The following is a 12,496-nucleotide window of genomic DNA, read 5'->3' as shown; positions in this document are numbered from 1 at the left end:
CTTCCTCAAATAACTTGTTTTATGTAGGAAAAAACATGATGCTTTTCCACTGTGCTTCTTGGCTGGAGCCCACTGTGTAAGGCCTTAGCCTAAGGGTGTACTACACGTCTGAGTTTTTATTCACGTTAATGTATGGGTCGTATGAGATCGCAAAAGTGTTTACATTTTTGATGATTGTACGTCATTTTCATTTGTGTATAAAAACAGAAGTTGTCATAACAGGAGCAAAAAAAACACTAGTAATAGCCCCCTAACACCTCACATTCTAAGAAACTAGCTAGGAAAGTTCAATACCATTACAAAACAAATTGGTTTTCACTATCATTTGTAATATAATATTCTTCAGGCTGGCATTCAGTTCGCAACATTCACATTAATAATCCATATTGTATCCTAGGGGATGCTGTATTATACTAAGCAACAGCACAGTATGAGCCTTGGAAACAAAATCTATACAATTCAAGGGAATGGATAATGGCGGCATTTCCATCTGTGCATATTATATCACATTAATAAACAAGAGCTAGAGCCTATCATCATGACAAATTGATCTCCTATGAAATAATACAGAAAGCTGGGAGATACTGTGCCAGCATTGCATTTTAGACCCTGTTTAAATACAATCACCCAGTTTTCCAAGCATTTTATGTTCAGATTGGTACATTTAAAAAAAGTCTTTTTTTTTTTTTTTCTTTTTTTTTACAGCCATCAGACAGAGAAAAAGCTGCAAAACATTTATAATAATAGTAATATTGAAAGGGTTGTCCAATTTTAGAAAAATATTGAGAGGCAAATGTATGTACAATGAAAGTCATACAATTTCCAATATACTCTCTGTATCAATTCCTCACAGTTTCTAGAACTCTGCTTGCTGTCATTCATTCTGTTACTTCCAGTGGATGAAAATAAGTCCATGGTCATGTGATGTGCCGTCCATGGTCATGTGATGTGCCGTCCATGGTCATGTGACGTACACACAAGTGCACAGCTGATTACTCGGCAGATGTCTCATTACTATGTTGTGACTATAACGAGCTGTGCACTTGTGTGTACATCACATGACCATGGACGGCACATCACATGACCATGGACTGGTTTTATTTATTTTCTCCACTGGCAGCAAGCAGAATGAATCGCGGCAAACAAAGATCTAGAAAATCATGAAGAATTGGTAAGAGAATATATTGGAAAATTGTTGCTCTTTTCATTGTATATACAATAAGATTTGCCTCTCGATATTTTTCTGAAACTGGGCAACCCCAATATTTTTATATAAGGGCTCGTTCACATCTGCGTTCACTGTCCTTATTGCAGGTTTCCGTTTCCTGCATAAAACAGATGCAGGAGACGGAAGCCTGCAGGAGACTCTCTCACCCATTCATTTGAATGGGTGAGAAAGCTGTCCGGCCGTGCGCGGCAGTGAGCGTTTTGCGCTGTCCGCCGCGAAACCGGGTTTTATAATCCGGACACAGAGTCGGACATGCACTACTCTGTGTCCGGATAAAAAAAATCCGGTTTCGCGGCGGAGAGCCTAAAACGCTCACCGCCGCTCACGGCCGGACCCGGTCTATGGTTTCCGTCTTCTGCCATGCAGAAGACGGAAACCATAGAACGGAGTCATGAACGCAGGTGTGAACCCAACGTAAAAGTTCCTTTCCAGCTGACTACTATGTGTTTAGTAAATTGAACATGTGCCGGCCTGGCAAATTTTATATATGCTTTGTATACCAATAGTCAGTGTTATGACATTGCTTCAAATGGCCATGTAAATCCCTGTACATTCAAAGAGGGACAGTGAATCTAAGGAGCACTATATTTACAGTCAGGAGAGCAACAAGTAACATAACTTGAAATGTGGGTCAACTGTCAAATTTTTATTGAAGGGATTCTTTTATGAAGACTATCCATTTTATTCAGCTTGCTCTCTGATGAGATGGTCATTGATAATTTTGGTGTTGAAAACAGATTCTGAATTAAGTATATGCCTGAATAGCATTTAAAAAGGCTATGCAGGTGCTGTCTCCTGTTCTCCTAAAGACCAAACCCCCCCCCCCCCCTCATTTTTAGTAAAAATTGGTAAAAACTATATGCTAATGAGTCTCACAAGCACCCAGAGTGAGCACACCTTACATCATACCTCAGTAAAGCCCCCCCTTCCGTGGCTTGTGCCCCCTTATTCCCTCCTCCTCCACACTTGCTGTACTGCCTACATCCTCTGTTGTCTCGCTCCTGGTGCTTCAAATCCTGTGTATGCACACTGACCCACTCATTTCTATGGGCCCGTACACATGACTGCAAATTACAGGGTCACATGTTCGGGCAGTCCGGGCAGCAAAATATAGAACGGGTCCTATTCCTTTCCTATTTTGTTGCCCTTGCTTCCGTAGCATTTATTGAAAGTGGCCACGGAAGCATGGCCAGTGCAGGAGCGACACACAGGTGACATCCACGTGTCCCATGTGCGTCGCCTGTGCCTTTAATTAACAGCCAGCCGGAAGCACACCAACCTAATACTCCCATTATCCTGCATGCTTCCTAGTGATATATGTTTGGCTAGAGGAGGCTCTGACATCTTCCATATATGTGAGAGCACCTGGCTTCTGCTGGAAAAAGCAACCTCTCCCTTTGGAAAACCCTGGTGCATACATTTTTAATCTTTTATTATGAGACGCATACTGGAAATGTACTGGTGAAGCTGAAGAAGTGTTCTTTGGTTTACAACATATTTTCTGTTTCTCATACTGTCATGTACTGACTTTGATGTACTGTAAGCGATGTACCATACACGATGTACTTGCTTTGTAATTTTTATTATGGTTTATTGAACCTTTTAGTTCTACCAGAACTTCATGTGTTGTTTGATATTCAATAAAGATAGTTTAAAAGAAAATCTAAATGAAGGAGTCGGTAACAGAGACTGCACTGCATATGTAAATAGCATTGTTTATGCCGCATGAAGCTACCTGCACGACATCATGTGCCCTGCAGCATCTCTCAGGTCTGAGTAATGGAGTTTTGAGAGAAGGCTCCGATCTAATACAGTAGGTCATATGGACAAGTGTCCTGTTGTGAAAACCTCTTGAAAAAAATCCTGTCCCTGTAAAAGCTCTACATTAATGCTTCATTTATAGATAAACATTAAAAGAATTTCTCTACATAATCATCGTGGTAAAATTTAACCAAATATTTCTAGATAAAATATCACATTTTGCTAATGACATGTACAAATACCTGTTTCGATTGTGGGTGCTAAGCAAAAAATAAAATCTGTCTCAGTATGCACTTATTTTGTTCGGCAGCAGCAGAAATAATTGGATTAATGGGGCATTAATTTACCAGATGGGAAATTCCCTTTTCTGCTGCAATGCAATATGGTTCATCTGGTACAAAGCTATATCAAAATCACCAGTGAGCTGAGGGCTGCTGAACTCAAGTGGGCACATAGGACGTAAATTTTTAAATATACAAAGTTATTACAAGAATTTGTAAAGATGCCATAATACTTGTCAGTGTAATGAAGCCATTAAACATAACAGAAAAGAGATAGTATAGTTAATAGGGTACTCAGACTGCTTCAAGGGTCATACTTGGGAATACGGCCTTGCTGTGTTTGACTATCATTAACCAATATCCCAGTTTTCTAGACATTCACCACTCAGATTATTTCAATTCCCAACTTTCTTATATGTGAATGTATTGTATTTGTATATTGGTAAGTATATTACATTATGCTGGTTTGAACTTAGTGTATGAGTATTTAACTTGACCTCACAAGTCACAAAGACAATTGTTGAGCTTTATCTTTCTAATTCTGGTACCTTATATCTTAAACAGGGGGCAACACGGTGGCTCAGTGGTTAGCACTGTACCCTCTTAGCGCTGGAGTCCTGGGTTCGAATCGAATCCTTAGATCTTAAACAGCTTAAAGCATTCTCTTAAAGAATGACTGAAATGTAATGTGATCAGTGTTCTGAAGCTACTACAGTAAAATGTAGCATATAACTATAAGCTGCATTTCTATGAATGAGGACACAACACAAGCCTGCCCCTAGCTAATAATGTATAACTACATAACAATTAATTCTAATGTCTGATGCTTATGAAAAGAAATATCTGCTGTGAAAGCATTCTGTGCATGTGAACAGCAGCGAGATGACTATCTGTTACCCACTCATTTCCCCAGTCCAGACGGGCTGTTATGTGCCGCTTCACATCCTTCATGCGATCATGAGTCAGATGTCCCACTAGCACTTGTCTGCGCAGATCAAGGATTTCATTCATTATGTGACCCAGACGATGAAAGAGATCACCTTCATTTTTCTGCAGTGTAAGAAGGAGAAACTTAATATACTCAGCTCAAAGCCCATCAAATCTTCAAACATTTCACCTTTATTGCAGCATAAAGTTTAAGGGTTTTTTCCAGCTCATTTTTTATTATTACATTTTTATTATCCATGGAGATTTTTTTTTTTTTTATGCTGGTCCATGGGTTCTGACGCCCAGTAAAGTGAATGAAATTAAACCCCATCCAACAATTGCTCTGCCTTTTCTCCCGTTTTCTCAGGTAGGTCATGGGGGCTGGCAACCTATACTAAAGCCAACCCTCATATCACATGTAACCATTGATGCAAACAGGAGAGGAAGGAAAAGACCGAATGACCCAGCGATGGGGCTGGTTCCAATCACATGACATGGGGTTGGAATCAACATGGAACCCCCATTGCCTGCATCAAAAAACCCTGGCACATGAAAGTAAAATAAATCTGTCCAGACAATCCCTTTAATAGAGTTGCACAACAAACAACCACACTGTACTACTCCCTTCTCCCCAAGCCTCCAGTTTCAGTCGGTCCGGTCTTTTGTGCATAGGTTCCCAAGCTGTTTGGCTGCAGCAGTCAACTGGCACAATCACAGGTCTCAGTGGTCACCACTTCACAAACAGCGCATCAGTCACATGCCATTTGTGAACAAGACACCGATAAGATCTGCGATTGGCTGCAGAAGTCTCCCAGTGTGTGCTGCTGCATACAGAAGACCGGACCTGCCGCCGCTGGAAATGGAGGCCTGGTAAGAGGTTACGTTTTTATGTTTATGCCGCTTCAATAACCCTATTAAATAATTTTTAAAAAATGGTAAACCCTTTAATCCTTTTAATGGATCTGAAATTTTAAAGCAGATATTAAGCCAATACATGCCAAAATCTAACATCCGTAAGCTCTATGAGCTTAGAAAATAAAGTCTGCAGCACTTTACAGAATTGCTGTACTCAGAGATTACCACTAGCGCAAATCTGACACAATGGACTGAACAAATTGCATTGATCTACATTGTTTTTTTTCCCTCTACATGCTGTATTGGAAATAGGCTAAAGAACAAAGTCACAGACCCCAGTAACATATCATTAAAGTATAGTATGTTCATAGAGTAGAATGCCAGATGTTTTTTCCATCCTACACTGGGCTCTACATTAGTATTATCATATTTTGGGGAACATAACACTTTTTGAATCACTTCTTATAATGTTTTCTCAGTGGCCACTTTGCCATACTTTTGTTTTAGATTTATTTTTTTTACACGTTCAGTATATGGGTAAAATAATGTTACAGTTGTACAGCTCAGGTCCTTAAGGACAGAGAAATACCCAATATGTGCGCTATGTTTTTATCTATTATTAGTTAAACATTTTAGGATAGGGGAGTAAAGAGTACCTTTCACCATCTCCACCACTTCAAGTGCTTAGTATCTATTAATAGCTACTGCTCCACTTATTCTGGCACAGTTTGATTTTTTTCCTATCCCACATCATTCCCGAGCAACAAGCACAGGTAGTTTGGAAGCTCGTGTTATTTAAAGCTCTGTAATATCAGGTGGGCAGTGTCAGGCAGGGGGCATGATTCAGAGCTCCAATCATAGGTAGCCAGTGTCTGAGCTCAGAATCACACATCTTGCCTGCTCTTTCCCGACACCGCCCTCCTGACAGTAAAGAATAGAGATGAGCGAACAGTGTTCTATCGATGTAGCAGAGCCGAGGGTGCACAAGGGTTCAAGCGCACCCTCGGCTCTGATGTAGCAGAGCCGAGGGTGCACAAGGGTTCAAGTGCACCCTCGGCTCTGCTACATCAGAGCCGAGGGTGCGCTTGAACCCTTGTGCACCCTCGGCTCTGCTACATCAGAGCCGAGGGTGCGCTTGAACCCTTCTGCACACTCTGCTTCGTCAAGCTAATAGAATGCATTGGCCAGTGCTGATTGAAGCAGAGCTGAATCTGTGTGCTTAGCTCAACTACTCCACCGGTGTAGTTGAGCTAAACACACACATTCAGCACTGCTTCATCACGCCAATACAATGCATTAGCCAGTGCTGATTGGCCAGAGTACGGAATTCGGCCAATCAGCGCTGGCTCTGCTGGAGGAGGCGGAGTCTAAGATCGCTCCACACCAGTCTCCATTCAGGTCCGACCTTAGACTCCGCCTCCTCCGGCAGAGCCAGCGCTGATTGGCCGAAGGCTGGCCAATGCATTCCTATGCGAATGCAGAGACTTAGCAGTGCTGAGCCAGTTCTGCTCAACTACACATCTGATGCACACTCGGCACTGCTACATCAGATGTAGCAATCTGATGTAGCAGAGCCGAGGGTGCACTAGAACCCCTGTGCAAACTCAGTTCACGCTAATAGAATGCATTGGCCAGCGCTGATTGGCCAATGCATTCTATAAGCCCGATGAAGTAGAGCTGAATGTGTGTGCTAAGCACACACATTCAGCTCTACTTCATCGGGCTAATAGAATGCATTGGCCAGCGCTGATTGGCCAGAGTACGGAACTCGACCAATCAGCGCTGGCTCTGCTGGAGGAGGCGGAGTCTAAGATCGCTCCACACCAGTCTCCATTCAGGTCCGACCTTAGACTCCGCCTCCTCCAGCAGAGCCAGCGCTGATTGGCCGAATTCCGTACTCTGGCCAATCAGCACTGGCTAATGCATTGTATTGGCGTGATGAAGCAGTGCTGAATGTGTGTGTTTAGCTCAACTACACCGGTGGAGTAGTTGAGCTAAGCACACAGATTCAGCTCTGCTTCAATCAGCACTGGCCAATGCATTCTATTAGCTTGATGAAGCAGAGTGTGCACAAGGGTTCAAGCGCACCCTCGGCTCTGATGTAGCAGAGCCGAGGGTGCACAAGGGTTCAAGTGCACCCTCGGCTCTGCTACATCAGAGCCGAGGGTGCGCTTGAACCCTTGTGCAGCCTCGGCTCTGCTACATCAGAGCCGAGGGTGCGCTTGAACCCTTGTGCAGCCTCGGCTCTGCAACATCAGAGCCGAGGGTGCGCTTGAACCCTTGTGCAGCCTCGGCTCTGCTACATCAGAGCCGAGGGTGCGCTTGAACCCTTCTGCACACTCTGCTTCGTCAAGCTAGTAGAATGCATTGGCCAGCGCTGATTGAAGCAGAGCTAAATCTGTGTGCTTAGCTCAACTACTCCACCGGTGTAGTTGAGCTAAAACACACACATTCAGCACTGCTTCATCACGCCAATACAATGCATTAGCCAGCGCTGATTGGCCAGAGTACGGAATTCGGCCAATCAGCGCTGGCTCTGCTGGAGGAGGCGGAGTCTAAGGTCGGACCTGAATGGAGACTGGTGTGGAGCGATCTTAGACTCCGCCTCCTCCAGCAGAGCCAGCGCTGATTGGCCGAATTCCGTACTCTGGCCAATCAGCACTGGCCAATGCATTTCTATGGGGAAAAGTTAGCTTGCGAAAATCGCAAACTGACAGGGATTTCCATGAAATAAAGTGACTTTTATGCCCCCAGACATGCTTCCCCTGCTGTCCCAGTGTCATTCCAGGGTGTTGGTATCATTTCCTGGGGTGTCATAGTGGACTTGGTGACCCTCCAGACACGAATTTGGGTTTCCCCCTTAACGAGTATATGTTCCCCATAGACTATAATGGGGTTCGAAACCCATTCGAACACTCGAACAGTGAGCGGCTGTTCGAATCGAATTTCGAACCTCGAACATTTTAGTGTTCGCTCATCTCTAGTAAAGAACCTACTAAAACTAGCAGCATTGATTGCTCGCCTTAAGGAAAAATATCAACTAGGCTGGAATCCATGGAGCAGCAACTTTTAATTGCTGTAAACAGCTGGACTTATTGGGAGTGGTGAAAGGTCTTCTTTAATGAGTTATGTTTTTTTTGTTTGCTTTTTTAGTGACTATTAATGACTGAAGGATGCAAAAAGATTGTTCACACACAGAGGTCAGCCAATTAGCCAATTAAAGGGGCCATAGAAAGCATGACTGCTTTCCTCTAGAAATAACATCAGTCTTATTTATGGAATATTATAGGTATTACAGCATCATTTCATTCACATGAACGGGTTGCAGTAGCAGACTATGGACAATGGTGGTGCCATTTGTGGAAGAAAAATGTTTTGTTTTTTTTTTAATTAACGTTCTATAAGCCATTTACAATTACTGAACAAGAATGCCTCACCACATAAAGTTGTTTCCACATTGTGCCCCAATCTCGTAATGTAGATGTCATTTCTGTAATAACAGCATCTTCAGTAGGAACGACCATCTCAAATTGCCTGTGAATGTAAAACAGTAAAAGATTATAACTGTCTGGTGCGTATTACACGGCTGAGCTATGCCAGATATATTAGAACACATTATGTGAATTCTGATTAGGAACAATTAGGCTAGGGCTACTAGGCAACATGTTGTGCAACCTGTCTGCGACTTACTGTCATGCAACATTTTTCGAGCTACGATTTGGCTGCAAAACACATTTAAGTCACAAACAACTTGCGCCCTTCAGTTAAAATCCAACAAGTTGGGATTTTTTACAACTGATGTAAAATGCATGCGTGAAAATGCATGCTGCAATGCAACACCATAGAAATACATTGAAATTGTTGTTGTGTGACCCAAGGTGCACCATCAAATCAGTCCATCAATCACCAATCCTCATCTACCAGCCTGAATTGTTGACCAATTCATGCTTTTCAAGCCATATCCTGACCCAACCCAATATGGCGTAACAGAAATATGGATTCATTTGATCACACAGATGAATACCATTCTTGCCATACTCTCTAACCACCAACAAAATAATAGTTTTTGAATACTGGCTCCAGTCTGGTCTAGCACCATGCTTCATGCGTTACTTATTTTAACATCTGATTTTTCTCATTCTAATGTGGATTAACCCTGAAACTTCAAACTAAAAAACATGCTCACTTGATAGTGTGCTGCACCCTAGGCTCACATGTCTAGCTTCCATATTATTATGCTACAATTTTGAAATAACAGGTGTCTTTAATAAAGTGACCAGTCATTATCCATCATAGACCTATCCAAAATAATAAAACATAATTCAGATTTTTAATTTTTTTTTTATACACAATCCATTTTCCCTAAGAGAAGAATGTGTACAGTGATGACATGCTGTTTTTTTCTACCTGTCGAGTAAACACATTAAATTTTCAAACAGCTCAGCAAGTACACAAAACCCACAAAGTAACCAGGAATGTGTCTTACCCTTTAATTAAAAAAAAGTCAGATATAATGGCTCCTCATAGCAGTATAGATGGAGAAGATACAGCATTATATGTCAATGCTAGTGATAACGCAGGGCAAAAATATGTGAAATTGGGCAACCTGATGATTAATGTTTTGAAAAATTTGGGTTTTCTTGCCCTTTAAACCAACTTGCAATTTTTCCTCAGTCGGTGATAATGGCCAAAGCATAATAGTTTTTTTTTTAGCAGTACAAAACAAAACTGAGTAAGAGTACAGAGGTTGGAGTAATGCGGGGGCAGGTGTGATTCATATTTGTTCCATTTGGATGGAAGGAAGACAAAAACATTCTTCACTAACCACAATATCTACAAGTTAAGACTTCCACAATGTTTCAATAATTCTAAGAAAACAAATTTAGTCCAAGACGTATGTAAGACCTTATCTGCAGCTAAATACCTACCCTTTGTTTTTCACAGAAGCGTTCTTTAGGTGTACGTAGCTTAAAGGAAAAATACCCTGGAACAGAATAAAAAAATAAAAAAATGTTTATAGTGATATCTTCATTGATACAATCAGTAAACAATAAAGGCTCCCTGAACATGGATGGCATATAAAGAGATAAGAAAATTTACACCGTGGGGAAATTTCAGTGTGTTACAGCATCATGTTACCATACAGATACAGGATAATAACAAGTAATATATTACAGAAGTAAACACACATAAGCTGAGAGAAAAAAAATACTAGGAATCCATAGCAGCTAAGGAAGAAAAAAAAAGAAGATTTCAGTCATTTGGCTTGGTCTGATGTAGATTATGTACCCTGATCACGGTTGGAAGGAAGGACTTGCGATAGTGCTCCTTCTCTCACTTGGGGTGAAGCAGTCTGTCACTTACAGTGCTGCCAAGGTCATATACATGGGGTGGGATTTATTCTCCAGCATGGAGCTCACCACGGACAGTATCTTTCTGTCACCCACAGCCTGAATTGGGTCCAGGGGGATCCCCAGGACAGAGCTGGCCCTCCTGATCAGCCTATCAAGTCCATTTCTGTCCCTGGATGATATACTGCTCCCCCAGCAGGCCACACCAAAAAAGATGGCTGAAGCAACCACAGAGCTGAAAAAGGCCCTGAGAAGTGGCCTATGGACTCCAAAGGCCCTCAGCCTCCTAAGCAGGTATGGCCTGCTGTGACCCTTTCTGTGCAGCACCGCCAGGTGATCAGCCCAGCCGAGTTTGTTATTGAGGATCATGCCCAGGTACTTATAGGTCTTGACTTCCCATAAAATACATATGAGGAGATTTACTAAGCTTAGTTTGCCTACATGCTGTGCACCACATTGCTTATCCGTTTTAGGCACCTTTTTGGACCTTGTCTGACAAGTGGCCAAGGCTTAACAACAAAGCGTGAAGTGCCTAAAAGGTAGCAAAGCTTACACACCCATTAGTTGGTATAAACTCAGGCTAGACAGTCTAAAGAAGCATCAGCTTTATCAACCAGCAGCAGTCAATGTGGTATATCTGGCATATTATAGGAATGTATGTCTAATACAAGTTTGCACTGCCTAAAATTTGTCAGGATTACTAAATATACCCCACTACAAAATCTGTATGTATATTAATAAGACACAATTAAAATAGCAGGCTTATATTTTTCTCATGAATTCAGTATCATCTAAATGAAATTTACTTTTCATAACCTCTTTTTGTTAAATCGTTCTTCTAAAAATAAGCATTGCACCGTCCCAAGTGGACCCCATGAACAGAAACCTGAATGCAGGTGTAAATCTAGCAAAAAGAAAACTGCAATAGGTATTCACTTTCCCTGCAGCAGCACCACAATGGGAATTTAAAGGGTTGTACCAAGTTATGAGGTTATCCTCTACAGCAAGGATAAGCTCTGGTTCTCCTGTCCTGATGCAGCAGACTGCGCATATTTTTTCACAACGTTTGAATGGGATTCCTTACAATTCCAATCACTTTGCAGTGACTGTAAAACGCTGTTTTTTTCCACAGCGTTTCTGCTGCAGCTGAACTAATGAATTTATGTCACGTCAGGCCATGGCCTTATAGACGAACATGAAAATGCTATATAATCTGCAGATGGAGTTAAGTAGGTTGATATTTAGTTTTGTGGGGAAAGCTTCGGAATAACCTGTCATTTCTCTCTCTTTTTATGCTTAGAAACAGCAAATTCAGTGACCCTGACAACGACTGTCCATACAGAAATAGCCATGCGTCATATAGGGGAAGCTGTCAGGTATTGATAGGAGAAGTAAATGAGTCCAAGGGGTGATCCTAAACATAGAGCACAGCACTAAATAAATAAATGACAAGTTATAAGGAATCTTTTGCCATAAATTTATAAATCAATCTGCTCAGCTCGTCCTGCTCTGTGACATGATGCCTGCAGATTATACTGCATTTTCACGATGACAGGTTCCTTTTCAGATTAGTCTAACTGGAGTAATCTAAAACTGGTAACTTAAAATAGGTCAGTTTAGGAGATATATAAGGTACTTATACTAGCATCAAATATGCAAAATAGTAAGAGTAGTCAAGAACTTTGTGTTATAAATTCTCAATGTACTGGACCATGGATTACAGTACATTACATGGATTACAGTACTACATTTTATAGTCTGTATGAAAAGATGTAATATAAAAAAACAAAAAACTTGCAAGTCTTCAGTAGGTGATACCTTTTTTAATGGCTAACTCATAATGACGACAGAATATGATGTTTCGAAGCTTCCTGGCTTCTTCTTCAGATATATTTAAAAACACTTTCTGCAGGCTGCATATTTATGTATAACTGGACACAGGGATAGGATTTCAGGAGGGGGGGGGGAGAGAGGCTTGTTACTATATACATATAAAAACAAATAATCAATTCCCAGTTCCCAGGTTCTTTATCTTTATGGCTGTCTTAGTTCAGTGATTTGTATAGAATGACATGAAACCATGTGATGCATTC

The 12,496-nt window shown here is 41.5% G+C and overlaps 1 protein-coding gene across 2 annotated transcripts in view; it reads right to left on the bottom strand.

Moving 5' to 3' along the window:
- DOCK4 (dedicator of cytokinesis 4) overlaps nucleotides 1–12,496 on the bottom strand; it is a 259,057-nt gene that overhangs the window by 162,106 nt on the left and 84,455 nt on the right. For both annotated transcript variants that reach the window (XM_075274203.1, XM_075274204.1), the window contains exons 4-6: nucleotides 9,981–10,036; nucleotides 8,490–8,586; nucleotides 4,172–4,320 (exon numbers count right to left, since the gene is read on the bottom strand). In XM_075274203.1, the coding sequence (XP_075130304.1) occupies nucleotides 4,172–4,320; nucleotides 8,490–8,586; nucleotides 9,981–10,036 (302 nt within the window). The remainder of the gene's footprint in view (nucleotides 1–4,171; nucleotides 4,321–8,489; nucleotides 8,587–9,980; nucleotides 10,037–12,496) is intronic.

Source organism: Leptodactylus fuscus, chromosome 5 (genome assembly GCF_031893055.1).
Source record: "Leptodactylus fuscus isolate aLepFus1 chromosome 5, aLepFus1.hap2, whole genome shotgun sequence".
Taxonomy (NCBI): Eukaryota; Metazoa; Chordata; class Amphibia; order Anura; family Leptodactylidae; genus Leptodactylus; species Leptodactylus fuscus.
Note: the sequence above shows the minus strand (reverse complement) of the source record. Positions and strands in the feature narration are given on the sequence as shown.